Below are 21,186 nucleotides of genomic sequence, written 5' to 3' on the forward strand. Positions count from 1 at the left end.
ACGGCGTCATCACCTGGCTGGTCAGTTCCCCTTTTTCCTTCTCCAGCTCTGCCAGGCGCAGTCCCAGCTTTGATCGGCTCTTCAGCTCCTCCTCCCACAGAGCCTGAGAGTCCTGGGCGGTGTGAGACAGATTGCTTTGCTTCTGGACCTGCAGGACACAGAGGAGAGGATATACCGTATTTTCTGGACTATAAGCTGCACCTGCATACAAGCCGCATCCGCTCTATTAAAAAAAAAAAGAAGATATTTATGTTGTTAGATTAGATATTTACTACATGTACAGAAGGATTTTGAACTGTAAATGATGTACATGTTTGTACCTAAATAGATCCTTTCCTAACAGTGTCTTTTAACACGGCAGCAACTTTGCTGATTAAAACGGGACAGAACCAAGAGAAAATAACCAGTATTTATTTATTTATTTATTTATTTATCTGTTTGAAATCTGCTTCTACCTACTTCTATCTGCTAAAGAAGAAGTAGCGTATTCTTCTTTGCATTTATTTTGTCTTAGTTTTGATTCTAATTCCGGTTAGAGCGCCTCGAGCGGTGGAAAAATCCACAGAATAGCTGCACCTTTGTATAAGCTGCATGGTTGAAAACCTATGAAAAAAGTAGTGGCTTATAGTCCAGAAAATACGGTATTTGAGAGAAGCATTTGTAAATTAAAAAGGAGAAAATGTTATATTGTCTTCTTGCCTTATTCGTTTAATGTGATCTATAATTTGATTTCAGTTACAGAGAAAGTATCTAATTACCTTATTTGTGGGTATTGATGTCAAACAAAAGCTTCTTTTTTATATTATCACAGTCAGTTTAGTCGAGTAAAGAACAAAAATCAGCTGAAAGTTTTAACGTGGAGAAATGACAACATGTGAGCCGCCAACCTCTCTGTTCAGCTGGTCTTCCAAAGTCATCTTACTGCCTTGGAGATTTGTTACCAAGTCCTCCAAACGGCCACGGACCTACAAAAACAAGATAAAAAATACACATATATATATGTATATATGTATATATGTATGTATGTATGTATATACATATATATATATATATATATATATATATATATATATCTGAATTGCTGCGGTGATTGTCCTCACTGATTTCAGAAAGGTGAGAGGAGACTAAGAAGAAGTCACATGCGTAACACAGTTCGAGACATGAAGACAAGAGTCCAAGAAAAACCCCACAAAGACAAACAAAGATCGAGAGAATCAGAAGAAAAACTACATTTTCCGTCACTAAAAGAAACCCAGGCCAACACCAAGATCATTTTTACCCATCACGGCAGAAATAATAGCATTTTACTTTTTTCTAAGTCATTAAACTGTTGAAGGAAGAAAAGGAAGACGTAACCCCAGAGAGAAAAACGATCCTACTTCCACGATACTAACCCCTCCGCCAGATGAGCAGTCAGTTAGCTGGGAAAAGATTGCAAACCTTAAATTATAATACCTTCATTTAGGGTCAGCTGACTTAGGAGCATCACAAAACATTATAAAAGCGTGATAAAACGGTGGACGTGGTTCATCGAGACCCTGCGTGGGCAGTTCTCGGTTCTCACCATGGCAGCTTCCTGAGCCTCTTTCTGAAGAGCATCGATTTTGTTGGACTGTTGCTTTGTTCCTGCTTCTAGTCTGGCGTTCTCGATCTCCAGCCTGGAGGTACAAGTACATTTGACCATAAACAATCAGACATTCATGCTGCGTGTGTGTCAGAATACATCTGGGGTCCTGGATCAAGCTGAGCTTTCTTACTGAGCATGTTGTGAAGTTGGCTTGTATTATTAACTTTACTAAACATGATTAACACCCTATGAATGTAGTAAGTGAAGTAATTTGATTGATACTCCAAGAACAGCATGTGTTTTCACCAGAGGTGTCAAAAGTATTCACATTCATTACTTAGGTAGAAGTATAGATACTAGAGTTTAAAAATACTCCTGTACTAGAAGTTGAAGTATCAACTCAAGTTTTTTACTCAAGTAAAAGTATAATGTACTGGTTTTAAAACTACTTAAAGTATAAAAGTAAAAGTAATGTAAGGGGAAAAAAGCCATTAAGGACAAAAGCCATTGAAAATGATGCATCTTAGTATAATGTAAATATATTAAAGAACCATATATGTGTACTATTGAGCATTAACATGTGTTTCAGAAAGCAGAAGATATGATGACAGAAAAAAAGCAGAAAAAAGAAGGAAAAAAGAGGAAAAAAGAGAAAAAAGAAGAAAGAGGGGAAAAAGGAAAAAAGGAGAAAAAAAGAAGGAAAAAAGATGGAAAAAGAGGAAAAAAGAGGGGAAAAAATATGAAAAAAGAGAAAAAAAGAGAGAGCAGGAGATATGATGACTAGTTGCCTATAAGTATTGTAATGGTGCAAAAAGTCAAACTTCAGAGGCATGTTATCATTTATCCTAACCTTTATTGGAATGTACATCCAAGTTTAGTTGCAGGAATCTGAGGGAACGGATGTAAGAACAAAACTGGACAAGAACATCTGAAACAACCACAACCAAATTCACTCTATCCGGATGGAGCAATTTAACTGGATAGTTTCTTTTAAAGGCCGAAATGAAATAGAGTAACGAGGCTGTTTTTAAAATGTAAGGAGTAAAAAGTACAGATAATTGTGTGAAAATGTAAGGAGTAAAAGTAAAAAGTCGTCTGAAAAATAATTACTCCAGTGAAGTAAAAATAACCAAAATTTCTACTTAAGTAAGGTAACAAAGTATTTGTACTTCGTTACTTGACACCTCTGGTTTTCACATACTTTTGCACAGCTTCCTCCAGCTGTTTGATGGTGATATCAGCAGCTGCTGAGGCAGACAGCGCCCCCTGGAGCTTCTGAGCAGCGATGGCCACTTCCTGGTTTCTTTCATCCAGACTGCCCTTGAGGCCGTTAATGCGTCTCTCTGCCTGCACATACTGATCCTCGCTTTCCTCCAGCTACGGGACAGAAATAGAACATCAAGCTCTTAAGCAAAGTTAAGCAAGTTCGGTGAGCATCCGAGCTATTCTATCTCAGAGCAACTAATAAAACTGTGAGGTAACTGCTTTCAGACAAAGTTAAATTGCTGAGTGATGAGAGTTATGCTTCCACCATGTTTGCTGCCGTTTCCTACCTTTCCCTTGAGCCTGTCCAGGTCTTTGAGCAGCCGTGTCTTCTCCTTCTCCAGGTCATTGCGGTAGCACGTGTTCACCTCCAGAGAAGCTTCGCTCATCGACAGTTTCTTGAGGGAGTCGGCTAATTCCTGCTGCAGGTGCCTTAGTTTAGTCTGTAGAGACATGATCCCGAGACGGCTGCCGTTGGTTAGATTAAAAGAGTTCTTTAAATGTCCTGTGGCATAAAGTCTAAAAGTAAGTCTGAAGAAACACGTTAGGTAATCTTCTTACGGTCTTAATCTCACCTCTCTTTCATTCTTCTCCTCCTCCAACTTGTAGATGTCATCCCGGAGGTCGGCAGCCTTGCTGGCGAGCTCCTTGTTCCTCTCCTCCACTAGCTGGACCCTCTCTTCGGAGTCAGAGCGCAGTTTGGACACAATGTCGCTGAACCTCTCTTGGGCATCGGTCACGGCCCGCTCCTTTGCAACTCCTTTGTTTGCGGCTTCTTCCAGCTGCTGCCGCAGTAACATGGTCTCGCTCTGGGCTTGGGCGAGCCGCTCTTGGGATGCTTCCTGACGCGCTTTGGCGCGCCCAACGGACTCCTTCTCTGCTTGCAGAGCCGTTTCCAGCTCTTTGGCGCGTGAGGATGCCTGGTCCTTCTCCCGCTGGAGGACGTCCAGAAGGAGACTCTTCTCCGTCAGCTGCAGCGTGACCCGATGGAGATCGTTTTCAACCCTGTTTGCATCAGACTCTGCTTTGGCCAGCTTCTGGGAAAGGCTGCTGACGGCTTCACGTGATGTAGCTGTGTCACCTTTGGAGATAAAAGTAAAAATTAAAGCTGCGAGCAGCGATGAACGGGCCCTCGCGCTTCCAATTTTCACCAATAAAGGTCAAGGACTCAAAACCATGTCCGATGACACCACCCACGAGTCTTTATGTCAAACCATTCGAAAGTTATAGCAGAAAATAGGAACTATCAAATATGGACCAATCAGATTAAGTGGGGACGCGCTTTTTGGCGTATATCGTTGCTACGGTAACGCTTCTGACTGAGAAAAGTAATGCGCGTTGTCGCAGGATCTAGACGCACATTTTGATGTATAACACACCTGGGTGCACGTTACGGTTCGGGCGAAGAAACGCCTGAAGAAATGGCATAAATTGCGCCAAAATTACACGATTAATTCAAAATGGTCAACTTCCTGTTGGGTTTCGGCCATGGCACCAGGAGACTTTTCTTTAAGTTGCGACATGATACAGGTGTGTACCGATTTTTGTGCATGTACGTCAAACCGTATTGTGGGGCACAAAGTTTTCTAGGGGGCGCTGTTGAGCCATTAGGCCACGCCCATTAATGTACACCATGAAATATCAAATTTATCACCAGGCCTGGCTTGGGTGCAAAATTTGGTGACTTTTGGGGCACGTTTAGGGGGGCAAAAAGGCCCTCATTTTGTCGGAAAAATAAAAATAAAAACGAGAAAGAAAAAAAAATTCCTACAGATACAATAGGGCCTTTGCACTGTCAGTGCTCGGGCCCTAATAATTACAGACAAGCTCCCAGTAAAAGGTAAAAACAGACAAATACTTCAAAAATGCTGGTCGGAAAACTGTAGCCAGTCTACACACATATTTTTTGTATTTTTTATATATTTTTTATTTCTGACTTTTCAGTCTTTTTACCCCTCCCCTGCATGTGTGTGCTAAGTGTACTGCTGACAACAAAAATAAGTTTCCCCACTGAGGGAGAAAATAAAGGATATCTTATCTTATCTTATCTTATCTTATCTTAGACAGAGCAGACGATGCTCTTGGAGAAGATCAGTTTCCAGTACTAACCAGTTAGAACCAGTACTAACCAGTTAGTCTGTCTTTGAGACGCTGCTGTTCTTCCTTCTCCCGCAGCAGAGCCTTCTCCGCATCTGCATGTGCCGTCTGGGAAAGTTCTGCTTCTTTGAGCGCTCCGGCAAGTTGACTGCGAGTCAACTCGACCTCCGTTTCCAGCGATTCGCGTGTGTGACGCTCACTTTCCAGCCGGGTTGTTGTTAGGGTCAGTTCAGCCTTTAAAGTGGTCAGCTGGTTATTGCAGTTGAAAACAGTTTGAGTGACAGCTTCGTTGCTTAGTTTGAGATCCCGTCGGACGTCTTCGACGTGTTCCTTAAGCGTCTCGTTCTCCTCCAGAAGATGGTTCTCTTTCAGACTGCTGTTTGCTCGCAATCGTTCGAGGTCCTTCTTGGCCATGAACAGCTGCTCCTGCAGCGTGGCCGACTGCTGGAGCAGCTCCCTCTCTCTGTCGCTGGCCTCGGTGAGTTGAGACAAAGCCTAGAGGTTAAGGTTAACAGAGGTCAGTCCCATCTTAACATTAAACTTCTTGCAGTTCTTTAAAATTTCAAAACTTTACATGCAACTGAAGTAAAAATGTACACCATTATGTTTAGATCAGGGGTCGGCAACCCGCGGCTCTTTAGCGCCGCCCTAGTGGCTCCTGGAGCTTTTTCAAAAATGTTTGACGTTTTTTTTCCTTTTTTTCTTCTTTTCTCTTTTTCTTCCTTTTTCCATTCCTTTTTAATCTCGAAATTTTTACTTTTTCCTCGACATTTTGACTTTTTTCTCGAGATTGTACTTCAACATTAATCTCGACATGACTTTTTTCTCGACATTTTGACTTTTTTCTCAACATTTTGACTTTTTTCACAACATTTCTCGAGATTGTACTTCAACGTTAATCTCGACATTTTGACTTTTTTCTCGAAATTTTGATTTTTTTCTCGACATTTCAAATTTTTTCTCAACATTTCGACTTTTTTCTCAAAGTGCATAATGAAAAAAACAATCTTCCCCCAGTTATTACTAATATAGATACATGCAGCATGTGTTGCCTTCATTCCAAGGCATTCTAAGACTTAATTTTTTGCGGTTTCAGACATATTTGTTTTTTGTGTTTTTGGTCTCTTTTGGTCTCTGTTGGCTCTTTCAACATTTTGGGTTGCCGACCCCTGGTTTAGATCATCTTGTCTGCTAAAATGCTATTCAAAGCCCCTCAGAACAGCAGATAATAGGATACCAACCAGAAGAGGCTACACATTTTAAAAGGGTAAAGACAATCAACAACGTGAGGAATCATTTCTAGTTAATTTATTGGTTTGATGGCCGTTTTCATCAACATATTCACCAGCTCAAAGTGCACATGAATAAAGGGGCCGACGGCCTAATTGTCCCCGTGACGGTCTGCAATGCAGATGCAACTCGGTTAGTTTCCCGTTTGACGTATTCTGCTGCCAGAAACTAGAGAGGCCGTGGGTGAAGATTACCTCATTGCTTTTGCTCTCGTTCCTTTTGCTCTCCTCCTCTATTTCTTGCTGCTTGCGTATGTGCGTGTTCAGCAGATTCTCCTGCAGCGTCCGGGCACTGCGCTCCTGAGCCAGCAGCCTCTGGGCCTCGCTGTGGTCGCCTTCCAGCTGCGAGGGAAGCATTCCATGTTCTCATGTAACTATCATATGCACAACAAGCGGCAACTGGACAAGCACAGAACAGCTTTTAAATAATATATATATTAGGGCTGTGCAATTAATCGATTTTAAATCTAAATCGGATTTATTAATCACAATCGATGTTAAAAAAAGGAAAATCGGAAAATTTTCCTTTTTTGCAGCTGGCTGCATTACAGACAGAGCCCGTCTAGTCATCTTTGTTTGGTCAAGAAAATTGTAAATGTTGTCACTTTACTAAACTCAAGGAGGATTTACAGTATCTTTCAATTGCATTTCATTCCCAATAGGGAAATTTGTTTGCTATTTTTCTTTAAAAATAAAGATAAAATATTTGAAACAATTTATTCCATTGTCTTTTGTAGTTTTACCAAAGAAATCGAAATCGAAATCGAAAATCGGGTTTTCAGAGAAAAAAAAAAATCAGGATTTTATTTTTGTCCAAAATCGCCCAGGCCTAATATATATATAAAAAAGAAAAATCTATGTTTATTACTCACAGCGTATATTGTATATAATATCCAAAAGAAAATAAATATCACAACAAGTTAAACTTGAACAAGGAGTCCACTTTAACTTATGTGTAACGCTTTAATAGAGTAATGTGCTAAATTGCTGTTAAACTGCTTTAATCACTGAGCAAGTTTATTTTATGGTAATATCTTTTAATTGATTTTCAGCAACTCTTTTGTGCAACTCACATCTGAGCAGCGATGACACCAACGATCTGGTGGTTTTTGCCATTTGAAACATGTTTCTACATTGAAAGTTAAATATTTTAGTGGAAATATAATATGGAAGAATAATAATCTATTTCAATTTTGGCCACATTAATAATGGGATTGTGATTCATCTCACCAATTATCAATAAAACACTCATACAAATGTTTATGATATGATCTTTAGAATTACCATACCATAAAAGTTATTACCATGATAAAAGCACTGTGCTCTTTGGTCAGAAAAATGAATAAAACGTGTGAGTTTGTACCCGTTTCATGTTGCTGATCAGCGTTCTCATCTCCAGCTCCAACGTCTTTCTCTCCTGGACCAATCGCTGATGCAGCTCCTCCATGCTCCTCAGCTTGTCTCTGTTCGTGTTGTACAGCATGGTGGCATTACGCCGATTCTCCTGCTCATTTTTCAGCTGAAATCTGTATTAAGTGCAAGTCAGAAACTTTAAATGGACAAATCAAAATGCATTTTTAAATTTTCATAAAACAGACAATCACATCAGAAAAGATTTACAGAAGAGTGAGAAGCCACGTGGGAGAAATAGTTACAAAGAACTGTAGTTTTTGGAAAAATAAATACATAAATAAAAACAGTAAATCAGGTCTCACTTGAGGTTTGTGACTTCAGTTTTTAATTCCAGCTGGCTGCGCTCCAGTGCAGACTTATCATCCCTCGATTCCTCCAGTGAGATCTTTAGCCCTGCCCTCTCCATTTCCAGCTGGTTCACCTTGTCTGTCACGTTCCCATGGGAACTCCTCGCTTTTTGGATGGAGCGCTCATATTCATGGAAAATGTTCTGCAGCTTTGCAATGGTGGTCGAGTCTGTGAGATAAATATAGACGTCTTTACATTACTTCCATGTCCCACTGAGTCTAGAACAGGGGTCGGCAACCCAAAATGTTGAAAGAGCCATATTGGACCAAAAACACAAAAAACAAATATGCCTGGAGCCGCAAAAAATGAAAAGTGAATGAAAAAGTGAACACATGCTGCATTTATCTATATTAGTTAGAACTGGGGGGAGATTTTTGTTTTCATTATGCACTTCGAGAAAAAAGTCGAAATGTCGAGAAAAAAGTCAAAATGTCGAGAAAAAAGACGAAATTTCGAGAAAAATGTTGAAATGTCGAGGGAAGTCAAAATTTTGTGAAAAAAAAAACGAAATATTGAGAAAAAAGTTTGAAATGTCGAGAAAAAAGTCAAAATGTTGAGAAAAAAGTTGAAATGTCGAGAAAAAAGTCAAAATTTCGAGAAAAAGTTGAAATGTCGAGAAAAAAGTCAAAATTTCGAGAAAAAAGTTGAAATGTCGAGATTAAAAAGGGAAGGAAAAAGGAAGAAAAAAAGAGAAAAAAAGGAAAAAAGAAGAAGAAAAAAAGAAAAAAAAAAGAAAAAAAGAAAAAAGAAAAAGAGAAGAAAAAAAGGAAAAAAAATGAGAAAAAAGGTCAAACATTTTTGAAAAAGCTCTAGGGAGCCACTAGGGCGGCGCTAAAGAGCTGCATGCGGCTCTGGAGCCGCGGGTTGCCGACCCCTGATCTAGAACAAGCATTTTGCTTTTCATAGTGGATATTGTACATTAATTCTTAAAATATAATACAAAGTGACTAAGAATGAATAAATCAATAATCACTAAAAACTGTTTTTTTTTGTCTTAATAAATCACATCAGTACCCAAAGTCGCCATGTCGAGCTTCTGAATGAGGAGAGAAGCATGCCGGTAGCCTGAGGTGGGCGAGTCCGTGTCGTCTGTGGCTGTGTCTGACGACTGAGTGAGCTCATCAAAGTCCTCGGCCAGGCCCATGTCTTCAGGGTTCTGCAGGGGGAACCAGGATGTGACCACAACATTACCCAGATTGTGTTCAGAATTCACTCAAAGTTCCGTCTAGTCTCTCACAACTACTGACAAAACATGTGCTTTACCTTGGTTCTCTGCTGTTCACTAGTTTGCAACCTAAACATGGCAAACACAGGGAAGAGACACACATTATTTGAAAGACTGATGTGGCTGTTAATGAGCTATGAAGAGGCTGAAGAGTAGTTGGAAGTGTCATGGTATAATGCAGTATACGATTCAGTTACAGTTACTCACGCGCTTTCATCCTAAGCGACTTACAAGTGAGGAACGACAATCAAGCTACGGTTCAAATTTTGATTCAGATTTGGGGAAATCGATGGTTAGTCATGCAAATGTTTCGGGGTGAACAATTCAAATAAAGAAAAACTGCATTCCAATTATCACCCACCACCAATACTGAAAAACCTTGTTTAGACTGAACGCAAAGTGTACTTCCAACTAAAACAGCTTTGACTGCTGTTGAGCTTTAGAAGTCTTGCTTCTTACAACTTACGTACTTCCAAGATTTTATTCAAGCTGATATTCTCAAATTGAAGGAACTTATTCCCACCCTTTTCTCCATTTTTTTTACATAATTGCAAGCTAGAAAATACACCTGGCATTCAGACTATGATATGATATGGGTTAGTGAAATAGATAAAGTCATATATACAAAAGTTGCATACTGCATGTATACCTTCCCTCAGCATCCGACATGTCACTTAAAGAGCTATCGTCAAACACAGAGGGAGGATCTCCGTTAACATGCGTGTTGGTCTGAGGGGCTCTGCTGTGCCGGGCCCCTCTGACCAGCTCCGGCTTTGAGCTCTCTTCTACAGCTTGCTTCTCTTGTTTCTTGCCATTGCAGGCCTGCTGGACTGGAAGATGCAATTGCACTGGAGCCCTGTTGGCACTATGGAGAGTGATAAACCTGAAAGTTAATGAGCTGTGATATCGACAAGTTGAGGCCTTTAGAGGCATTGTAGAAGAAAGACCTCCTTGAAATAAATAAAATGAAGTTAAGTATGGGTTTTAACAGTCTTAAGCCGGGCATACACTGTGCGATTATCGGCTCATTTTGAGTCGATTTTCCAGTCGTGCAACTTTTTTTTGATCGGGCCCGATTTTGACCCAATCGTTGCTCGTGCCTCGTGCAGTAAACGTGGGGTAACGACGAGAGATTAACACCTCACGACGAGCTCCCGATCACAAATCGTGAAGTCGCAAGAAAATCAAGCGTGTTTGAAATCCTGGTCGCTCCTCGTGAAGGAATCGCACAGTTGAAGCAGCTACGACCCGATTTGCCTCATCCTTTCACAGAGAGCATGCGCAATCTCTGATGTCACGTCAAAAACTATTATTTGTAGTTTAAGTGTTGCAAATTCACATTACAAATCATGTTTTAATAGCAAAAAAAAGACTGCATTTCCACGTACGGTGCGGGTCGCCGCGTACCCTGCGCCGTAGGCTCTGCGTTGGTGTAACACAGAACCATAAATCAGCCTTTAGTGTGTGCGTTGTCTGCTGTTCGGAACACTTCTCTTTTTTCTCTTCTCATTTTGCTGGGACTTCGGGTCCCTCCGCCGAGACACAACTTTTGCGGTATGCGTTCTTTATTGTGTCTAAAAATGATGCGCAGTGCCTGCCCAATCAGAAAGGGCACAGATATTTGGGGATTTTTTTAATATATATATATATAAAAATAAAATTATAAAAAAATAAAGGATCCCATAACCTTTGATCGGGTGGGCAGGACGCACGTTTGGGTGGACACAGCTCACCCCTGCCCCAAAACCGGCCTAGAGTTCCAGTACAGAGGTCCAACGGGAGGATTATGATCGTATAGTGTGAGCAGACGGAGCATCCGAGCATCGGGACGTACAGTGTGAGACCATAAATCGTGGACTCTAAACTTTTGAACTCCGCGATCTAGTCGTGCAGTGTGAGATGGGGCAGTCTCATACGATTTAAAATATCGCACAGTGTATGCCCAGCTTTAAAGCATCTCAGAAGTCGAATAATTCTATATACATCTCAATTAATATCACAGAATGTCTTATCTTCATTTTTTTAATGAACAAAAGCAAAGTAACGTGTACCTCCTTGCAGCAACAGGATGCTGCTCCTGATGAACTCCGGCTGGACTTGACGGGCAGCGTAAGCCGGGCTCAGGTTTCTCACAATTAACTTCTTCCAGCGTCGCTCCAGCACTATCCCAAGAAACACTGGGGTTTTCAACCTCCACTGAGGCCCTTGCTGTTTCTTCACCAAGCTGAAAGGACAAAAGAATATAAGATATTTGTTAAACTGACCTCTGAGATGAACCCAGTGGAGACTTGTAGGGGCCAGCCTTTTAAGATGCATGTTTGGGCTGCACATGTACACTTCATACATAATTTAGTGTTGCCCCTCCCACCGGAGACATTACACCTTCGTGTTGTTACCCTGACACTATAAGTATTTCCAGGTATTTAAAGTACATGCGAATACGTGCAATGGAATCAGTCTCAATGACCAAACTGAGAAACCAATTAATTCAGTGATGAAAGGTAAATATCCCAAACTGTTGCAGTGCTGATTGTAATTAGGTTTAAAGATAAATCAGTGGATCCACATCTACACTCAAATTTTATTTTTTAATAATGAATCCTAATATTAGACATGATGATGCGAATGATAAGATGATAAGAATTTGTCATCTCACGGTTAAAACGATAATGAGCCAAAAAATGAGCCAAAAAAGAAAGAAATGAGCCTAAAAAGAAAGAAAGAAATATATGAGCCTGAAAGAAAGAAAGAAATGAGCCTAAAAAGAAAGAAAGAAATATATGAGCCTGAAAGAAAGAAAGAAAGAAATGAGCCTAAAAAGAAAGAAAGAAAGAAAGAAAGAAAGAAATGAGCCTAAAAAGAAAGAAAGAAAGAAAGAAATGAGCCTAAAAAGAAAGAAAGAAAGAAAGAAAGAAAGAAAGAAATGAGCCTAAAAAGAAAGAAAGAAAGAAAGAAAGAAAGAAAGAAAGGAGCCTAAAAAGAAAGAAAGAAAGAAAGAAATGAGCCTAAAAAGAAAGAAAGAAAGAAAGAAAGAAAGAAATGAGCCTAAAAAGAAAGAAAGAAAGAAAGAAAGAAATGAGCCTAAAAAGAAAGAAAGAAAGAAAGAAAGAAAGAAATGAGCCTAAAAAGAAAGAAAGAAAGAAAGAAAGAAATGAGCCTAAAAAGAAAGAAAGAAAGAAAGAAATTAGCCTAAAAAGAAAGAAAGAAAGAAAGAAATGAGCCTAAAAAGAAAGAAAGAAAGAAAGAAAGAAATGAGCCTAAAAAGAAAGAAAGAAAGAAAGAAAGAAATGAGCCTAAAAAAGAAAGAAAGAAAGAAAGAAATGAGCCTAAAAAGAAAGAAAGAAAGAAAGAAAGAAATGAGCCTAAAAAGAAAGAAAGAAAGAAATGAGCCTAAAAAAAGAAAGAAAGAAAGAAAGAAAGAAAGAAAGAAAGAAATGAGCCTAAAAAGAAAGAAAGAAAGAAAGAAAGAAAGAAAGAAATGAGCCTAAAAAGAAAGAAAGAAAGAAAGAAAGAAATGAGCCTAAAAAGAAAGAAAGAAAGAAAGAAATGAGCCTAAAAAGAAAGAAAGAAAGAAAGAAAGAAATGAGCCTAAAAAGAAAGAAAGAAAGAAAGAAAGAAATGAGCCTAAAAAGAAAGAAAGAAAGAAAGAAAGAAATGAGCCTAAAAAGAAAGAAAGAATGAAAGAAATGAGCCTAAAAAGAAAGAAAGAAAGAAAGAAAGAAAGAAATGAGCCTAAAAAGAAAGAAAGAAAGAAAGAAAGAAAGAAAGAAAGAAAGAAATGAGCCTAAAAAGAAAGAAAGAAAGAAAGAAAGAAATGAGCCTAAAAAAGAAAGAAAGAAAGAAAGAAATGAGCCTAAAAAGAAAGAAAGAAAGAAAGGAGCCTAAAAAGAAAGAAAGAAAGAAAGAAAGAAAGAAAGAAATGAGCCTAAAAAGAAAGAAAGAAAGAAAGAAAGAAAGAAATGAGCCTAAAAAGAAAGAAAGAAAGAAAGAAATGAGCCTAAAAAGAAAGAAAGAAAGAAAGAAATGAGCCTAAAAAGAAAGAAAGAAAGAAAGAAAGAAATGAGTCTAAAAAGAAAGAAAGAAAGAAAGAAATGAGCCTAAAAAGAAAGAAAGAAAGAAAGAAAGAAATGAGCCTAAAAAGAAAGAAAGAAAGAAAGAAATGAGCCTAAAAAGAAAGAAAGAAAGAAAGAAATGAGCCTAAAAAGAAAGAAAGAAAGAAAGAAATGAGCCTAAAAAGAAAGAAAGAAAGAAAGAAAGAAAGAAATGAGCCTAAAAAGAAAGAAAGAAAGAAAGAAAGAAATGAGCCTAAAAAGAAAGAAAGAAAGAAAGAAATGAGCCTAAAAAGAAAGAAAGAAATAAAGAAATGAGCCTAAAAAGAAAGAAAGAAAGAAAGAAAGAAATGAGCCTAAAAAGAAAGAAAGAAAGAAAGAAATGAGCCTAAAAAAGAAAGAAAGAAAGAAAGAAATGAGCCTAAAAAGAAAGAAAGAAAGAAAGAAAGAAATGAGCCTAAAAAGAAAGAAAGAAAGAAAGAAATGAGCCTAAAAAAAGAAAGAAAGAAAGAAAGAAAGAAATGAGCCTAAAAAGAAAGAAAGAAAGAAAGAAAGAAAGAAAGAAAGAAATGAGCCTAAAAAGAAAGAAAGAAAGAAATGAGCCTAAAAAGAAAGAAAGAAAGAAAGAAATGAGCCTAAAAAGAAAGAAAGAAAGAAAGAAATGAGCCTAAAAAGAAAGAAAGAAAGAAAGAAAGAAAGAAATGAGCCTAAAAAGAAAGAAAGAAAGAAAGAAAGAAATGAGCCTAAAAAGAAAGAAAGAATGAAAGAAATGAGCCTAAAAAAGAAAGAAAGAAAGAATGAAAGAAATGAGCCTAAAAAAGAAAGAAAGAAAGAAAGAAAGAAAGGAGCCTAAAAAGAAAGAAAGAAAGAAAGAAAGAAAGAAATGAGCCTAAAAAGAAAAAAGAAAGAAAGAAAGAAAGAAATGAGCCTAAAAAGAAAGAAAGAAAGAAAGAAATGAGCCTAAAAAGAAAGAAAGAAAGAAATGAGCCTAAAAAGAAAGAAAGAAAGAAAGAAAGAAATGAGTCTAAAAAGAAAGAAAGAAAGAAAGAAATGAGCCTAAAAAGAAAGAAAGAAAGAAAGAAAGAAATGAGCCTAAAAAGAAAGAAAGAAAGAAAGAAATGAGCCTAAAAAGAAAGAAAGAAAGAAAGAAATGAGCCTAAAAAGAAAGAAAGAAAGAAAGAAAGAAAGAAAGAAAGAAAGAAAGAAAGAAAGAAAGAAAGAAAGAAAGAAAGAAAGAAAGAAAGAAAGAAAGAAAGAAAGAAAGAAAGAAAGAAAGAAAGAAAGAAAGATAAATTCCTGTTGATGACGTTTTTGTATTGGTATTTTTTTTATCGTTATCGGGATAAATGCCAGAAATTATCGGGATACATTTTTTAGTCCATACCGCCCATCCCTAGTTTACATACACCACTAATAAAGACAGTGCTTTTCTGGATGAATTCAAATGTCAAATTGTTCACCAAGAAATTGTCTTTTTAAATCAACAGAGACAACCAAAGACTCAAAAAGCTGACCCAACAGTAAATGTTGATATGGATTGCTTTTTTAGAAATGCTTCCATGTGTAACAAGTAAAGCACAAAATAAAAGCATGAAAAACAGAAAAACACACACACACACCCCATTAGACACTTTCAGTTCAACGAGGGCCGTTATTCACACACCCATCAAACCACATCAGCTTTTACACTACATAACTAAAATGTAATGATACATGCAAAGTCCATGAATGATAGAAAAGGGCACAAGACCAAAGGTTCTGCAGTAAAATTCATATTTTTGTCAGTGAATATTATAAGTTAAAACTGTGTCAGTAGAGCAGATGCTATTTAAACAAATATTCAAGTGACAAAAACATGGAGAAAATGGACTTGTGTACATAAAATTAAACATGAGGAAGAAAAACAAAAAACTGGAAAAAAAGGTTGTGGTTATAATGTTGTGACACGAGTGAATAAAAGATGGACACAGAAAATAAATGAAACAAGAAAACCAGAAACAGATGCGATGTAGAAAGAACTACAGGAGAAGCAGCCGTCATCTACCTCCGTCTTGAGCCGCCTCTGAGGACGACCATACCGTAGGGGATCCCGATTCCCTACCTCCACGTCCTCTTCCGGCTCTCCGGAGCCAGCAGAGACGGATGCTGAACTTTCTGTGAGCAGCTGAGATTTGTTTCCTAAACGTGTCTCTTTATTTAAATGAGAGTTTTTACAGGTGGGGTCCACTTGTTGCTTGGTCTCGTCTTCTAAGACTGAGTTCTGGTCGGCAGCACACGCAGGTACGGGACGAGCATCACCAGGAGCTCTGGTGGAAGGACTTCTGTCCGTGCTCTCCTCCTGTTCTGCCATGGGCGATGAGGAAGCAGATCCCAGATCAGCCACGGTGGGCAAACGTGGCCCCCGACAGATGCTGCTGTCGCTGGCCGGCTGCTCAGAGTCCTGCACGCCCTCCTCACACACGGAGCTGTCATGTGACTCTGTTGCAGATTCCTCCATTCCAGACTCTCTCTGTTCAGGTATGCTGAGAAGGACAGTACTCCTAGTTCTGGCTGTAGGGCCAACAACAGCTTCCCCTTCTTCTTCTTCTTCTTCTTCACTTGACTCTTCCTCGGCAGAGATGAGCGCAGACGTGACTTCTTCTGCGGGGATTTCTGGAGGACATGCTGATTTACGCAGTTCTCCAAACCTCTCTTTTAGTTCACCGGTAACACTCTTGAAGGTGGATTTGACTTCCCTTTTCTCCACCTCTACCCAGAGCTTCTCATAACGCTTCTGCCATGGGAGCTCATCATTCACAGCGACTCTGTCTTCAGGACCGCTTTGACCTCTAAAGTCACCATGTGCACGCAGGTCAGAGCTGCTCACGTCTAGCTCAGATCTATCTACGGTATCATCTTTGTCCTTTGACGACAATAGCAAACGATGGAAACACAGAACAGACAAAGACAAGAGTTCAAAACCAAGTTTTTATATAATACTCACTTATACGGAGGCATTCATACTATACATTCTCAAAATTCCTCTGAAACCTCTGTTGGAAAATTAGGTTTTTTTAATAATGTAAAAGTCAATTATTTATTTTAACTTCATAGAGATTTATTTGTCTAAAAGTTGTGAGTACAGTCCCACTAACCATCAGTCCACTTCGACTCCTGCTGGCTAAAGTGTATGGGCTCAAATTAATGCCATAAGTATTTTGTATCTGTAAATAAAGTTTGTACTTGTAGAAATATTTTGTGCGTGTGCATAAAATATTTGTACTTGCAAAAAATATATTTGTACTTGTAGATACAAAGCTACAAACCTTTTTACAAAAGCTACAAACTTTTTACAAAGCTACAAACTTTTTACAAAAGCTACAGAAAAGTTTGTAGCTTTTGTAAAAAAGTCTGTAGCTTTGTATCTACAAGTACAAATATTTTTTGCACACGCACAAAATATTTCTACAAGTACAAATATTTTTTGCACACGCACAAAATATACAGATACAAAATACTTATGACATTAATTTGAGCCCATAGAAGTGACCTACACTTAAACTAATTTCTAAGAAAGTAAAAAGAAAACAACCTTGTTTCAAGAAAATTAGAGGACTATTTTAGACTGTTTTGATTATTTTAGGAGTTCTAGTTAAGAACATTCTTCTTACCCCATTGGCAGGGATATTTGAATTAAAATGAGACAATTTTGACTACCGTACATTTATGGAATATTCAACGCATTTCTAGAGGGCCTGTGTTTACAGTGTATATTGAATATTTTCAGTAGCTGTAACTCATATCTGATTATTTTTCAAGGACAGGCGGCCACAGAAATCCAATCATCAATTTTAGTTTTCGTTCAGATTCTGTCCCTTTAAATCGTGGCCGAGATACATGACGATGTGACATGAATTCAATCTGTCATACAAGAATCCATGTGATGTTATTTTGTCTATATGCAGTGAACATTGAGCTGTGCCAGCGACTTGCAACGTGACAGCAGTCCTTGATCTTGTCACACACTTTGGTCCAGTCTTTGGAACCCTCTGTAGTTAAATGTCATCAGTTCCACCCTAAAATGTTAATAACCTGCTTCATTCAGACATTTTCTGTTGTTTGAAACAGACTGAGATCCATTTGATAAGTATCTTGTCTTGAAATGGTGTTTAGGAACATATTCTAACTGGTGTTGACTTAACCAAAGTTAGTCAAAGCGTCTCACCTCTTGTTGATGTTTATCAAACGGCGAGCTACTTTTACTGTCTTTTGTCATCAGATTCGGCTCAGGAGAACCTGAGAAGGAAACAAACACAGCATTTTTAGAGGGCGTGTGCACATATACAAGCTACATCAAAAACCCAAATGATGCTTACCTGGTTTAACCACAGAGGAGGGCTCGGCTCTAGTTTGCAGCTGATTGTCAGCTGGAGAAGCTTTGCAGGAGGAAGTCATCTCTGGTTCCCAATCTGAATCTGAATATCAATCATATAAAAAAGGCAATCGCTTGAGAATAGATTAGTATCTTGAGTTGGAGTTGTATCAGGGCTGGGCGATATATATCGAGATTTTAATATATATCGATATATTTTCAAACGCGATATGGTACGAGACAATATCGTTTATATCGATAAAGCTTATTTTGCAACAAATTGACTTTACATCAACGCTGACTCTTCGCGCTGGCAAAAAATACCTTTGTGTGCTGAAACCTGACAGTGTTGACAGGTTAGTTTTCCTGGCACAAAATCTGTAAAATGTACAGTAGTTGACTTGTTATATTATTATATACTTATACTTGTTATGTTATATTATTAATTATTTGAGATTTGCTCAAAGAGATGCAATATCTGTTTACATGTTTTATTTGAGATTTGCACAAATGTTTTGTTATTTGCACAACTGTCAACCTCAGTGGAAAAGTCTGCCTGTTACTGTCTACATTGTATTAATTGCGTATTGTGTATTGTGTATTTTAATTTAATTGTTATGCAGAAAAGGGATATTTGTTTTATTTTATTCAAGAAGCATTTTTATTCTATATATGCAGGCAGTTTATTTTTTAATTCATTTGTTTTATACATTTTGATATTGTGCAGACCTCTGTTAATAAAGGTACCTGTGTGACATTTTGCACGAGGCTTTGTACTAAAACTGACTGTTTTTTTAAGGGTTTGCCTCAGAAAAAAATCAAGCTAACAGAGATGCTAACAGAGATGCTATGCTATAATGCTTTGGGGGAAACCCCAATTATGGCACAGAAAAAAATATTGATATATATCGAGTATCGCAACTCAGCTAGAACAAGGGACGGCAACCCGCGGCTCCAGAGCCGCATGCGGCTCTTTAGTGCCGCCCTAGTGGCTCCTGGAGCTTTTAAAAAAATGTTTGACCTTTTTTCCTTTTTTTCCTCTTTTTTCCCTCTTCTTTTTTTCTCTTTTTTCCCCTCTTCTTTCTTTCTATTTTTTTCTCTTTTTTCTTACCTTTTCCTTTCCTTTTTAATCTCAATATTTTGACTTTTTTCTCGACATTTTGACTTTTTTCTCAACATTTCAACTTTTTTCTCGACATTTCGACTTTTGTCTCAAGATTGTACTTCAACGTTAATCTTGACATTTCTACTTTCTCGAAATTTCTACTTTTTTTTCAATATTTCGACTTTTTTCTCAACATTTCGACTTTTGTTTCAAGATTGTACTTCAACATTAATCTTGACATTTCAACTTTTTTCTCGAAATTTCGACTTTTTTTTGGACATTTCGACTTTTTTCTCGAAGTGCATAATGAAAAAAAAATCTCCCCCAGTTCTAACTAATATAGAAACATGCAGCATGTGTTGTCTTCATTCTAAGGCTGATACAAGACTTTTCATTTTTTGCGGCTCCAGACATATTTGTTTTTTGTGTTTTTGGTCCAATATGGCTCTAAAACATTTTGAGTTGCCGACCCCTGAGCTAGAAAATATCGAGATATGACTTTTGGTCCATATCGCCCAACCCTAAGTTGTATTACCCACATACTGAAGACATGGATCGTCTTACTACTTGCCTTCCTCACTTTCTGGTTTCTGAATCACCAACGTCCTTGCTCGGGGATGGGGTTGGGGAGCAGATTTGGAGGGCGTGCTAGGCGGCTTATTGTCAGAGCTGATGTTCCTTTGTGGTGTCGGCGGTGCTACGAGAGCAGCGTCTTCTTCCTCCTCATTAGCAGATAAGTTGGAACATTCTGGAAACTCTTCCAGTCCAGGGGAGGCCAGTCTGCGGCCAGGCAGGGTTCTTTTACTGGTAGTACTGGCAGAATCCCAGTCTGACGCATCTATACCATAACACAAGGAATTACAAGTCACTAAACAAAAAGTGAAGCTGCTGTTGATGAAGGGAAAATTTTAGTTTATACCAAAATAACCATTACACCCCTGTGCTTTGAATGTGACGTGTACACATTAAAGTAGACACATTCGTGGCTGTTGAGAAGACCTTGGATTGGCTTATCAATTATTTGGCTCTTTTAAACCAGTGTCTAAAAGGAGATCTAAGACGACAGCTTCTACTGGACACAGTAAGCTTGCTAATCTTTACTGACCTGCTTTTTGGCCTTCAAAAAGGTGTGATGACAGAAACAAAAACAGGTGTGGAAAAAATATCAGTGTTGCACAAAGAGAATAACCTTATTCATAAACTTAAAAACAGAAAGTAGATCTGAAGAATTTGAAACAGAATGTTGCAAAATAAGGAAAATAAATTAGGAACAGCTGAACTTCATGTAGATTTCATCAGGAAAACCACGGCACATTTAGGGTGGAAACAAATGCTGTAAAACTTCTAATGGCAAGTTGTAAACCTGAGCGCTAACAAGGCTGCGTAACGCTCATCAGAAGTCAAAGAAAGTCATTGGTTTTTATATCAAAAGTTATAATAGCAAAATGTGGATCGTCATCGAAAGGAAAATACCTGAAATACAACACCTTGAGATTCAATAACATAATTATAGATGTCTGATATGACACCTCTGGGCACTTGATGGCATTGTTCATATACTTAATGCAGGCGATCGTGATTCAGCGCAGACATTACCTGACAAGCCTCATAATATAATATAGGTAGCGTATGCTGTAGCTACAAAACATTATACCAAGGTCTGTGTGAATACTCGATTCTGATTGGCTGGCACGTTCTCCCCGTTCTCCAGTACCCCCGACGGCCGTCGTGGTGAAGGGTGGCGCTAGAGAGTCTCATTTCTTAGAAAGGAGCCTCATGCTCCTTTAATGAAACGTTTATTTATTTGGATGGTTGATAATATTTATAGCTTAATGAAACGTTTCTTTTTTTGAATGGTTGATCATATATGTAGCCTAAAAAAACGATTTAGGAAACTATCTGTGGACTTTGATTCTTTGAAACAAATATATTTATTACTGTTTGTTACTGTACCTTATACCAAGGTCTGAGTGAATACTCGATTCTGATTGGCTGGCAGGTGCCCATTAAAAGTGTTAATGGACACCTAGAAAACAAGTTCGATCAAATTGCCTGATAACTTTAATATCATTACGCTGGATCAACTGCCAGGTGGTAACCACGGCAACAGAGATTCGGAGAAGAAGAGCCAGTTGTGGCTTGTTATAAAACTAATAATTTCAACTGAAAACACATTAAAGCATGAATAACTGATTTAATATTTATGTTTTTTGGTAAGTGACCGTGGTATAAGCGGGATAATGCCCGCGTCTATGGGCAGAGTTCTCTGAATGTAAACAAATTCACGTTTGTTTGACATTCAGAGAGCTCTGCAGCAGAGGTTTTATAAAGGATGGATGTAAAGGGGCATTCATTGACACACTGAAGCATTAGAAAGCTAACAAGTTAACGAGGGGCACGAAAAAATATAGTATTACAAGAGGGATGTAATGAATAAAGCACAATTCCCAAATACAAAAAAAGGCCGCCGGATAACTCG

The 21,186-nt window shown here is 38.2% G+C and overlaps 1 protein-coding gene across 11 annotated transcripts in view; it reads right to left on the bottom strand.

Annotated features, from left to right (window-relative positions):
- Positions 1-21,186, bottom strand: part of LOC133443703 (ankyrin repeat domain-containing protein 26-like) — a 53,477-nt gene that overhangs the window by 8,705 nt on the left and 23,586 nt on the right. For 8 of the 11 annotated variants that reach the window (XR_009782683.1, XM_061720852.1, XM_061720854.1 and 5 more), the window contains 19 exons: positions 19,813-19,824; positions 19,279-19,545; positions 17,607-17,705; positions 17,456-17,526; positions 11,254-11,426; positions 9,852-10,067; positions 9,241-9,271; positions 8,992-9,133; positions 7,932-8,145; positions 7,580-7,742; positions 6,412-6,558; positions 4,960-5,422; positions 3,406-3,911; positions 3,121-3,273; positions 2,769-2,944; positions 1,565-1,658; positions 1,395-1,421; positions 888-965; positions 14-148 (listed from right to left, as the gene is read on the bottom strand). Coding sequence is in view for 10 of the 11 variants with exons in the window: in XM_061720852.1 (XP_061576836.1) it covers positions 14-148; positions 888-965; positions 1,395-1,421; positions 1,565-1,658; positions 2,769-2,944; positions 3,121-3,273; positions 3,406-3,911; positions 4,960-5,422; positions 6,412-6,558; positions 7,580-7,742; positions 7,932-8,145; positions 8,992-9,133; positions 9,241-9,271; positions 9,852-10,067; positions 11,254-11,426; positions 17,456-17,526; positions 17,607-17,705; positions 19,279-19,545; positions 19,813-19,824 (3,167 nt within the window). In the remaining variant the exon portion in view is untranslated. The remainder of the gene's footprint in view (positions 1-13; positions 149-887; positions 966-1,394; positions 1,422-1,564; positions 1,659-2,768; positions 2,945-3,120; positions 3,274-3,405; positions 3,912-4,959; positions 5,423-6,411; positions 6,559-7,579; positions 7,743-7,931; positions 8,146-8,991; positions 9,134-9,240; positions 9,272-9,851; positions 10,068-11,253; positions 11,427-17,455; positions 17,527-17,606; positions 17,706-19,278; positions 19,546-19,812; positions 19,825-21,186) is intronic. The other 3 variants (XM_061720849.1, XM_061720855.1, XM_061720851.1) reach the window with 3 other exon arrangements.

Source organism: Cololabis saira, chromosome 5 (genome assembly GCF_033807715.1).
Source record: "Cololabis saira isolate AMF1-May2022 chromosome 5, fColSai1.1, whole genome shotgun sequence".
Classification (NCBI taxonomy): Eukaryota; Metazoa; Chordata; class Actinopteri; order Beloniformes; family Belonidae; genus Cololabis; species Cololabis saira.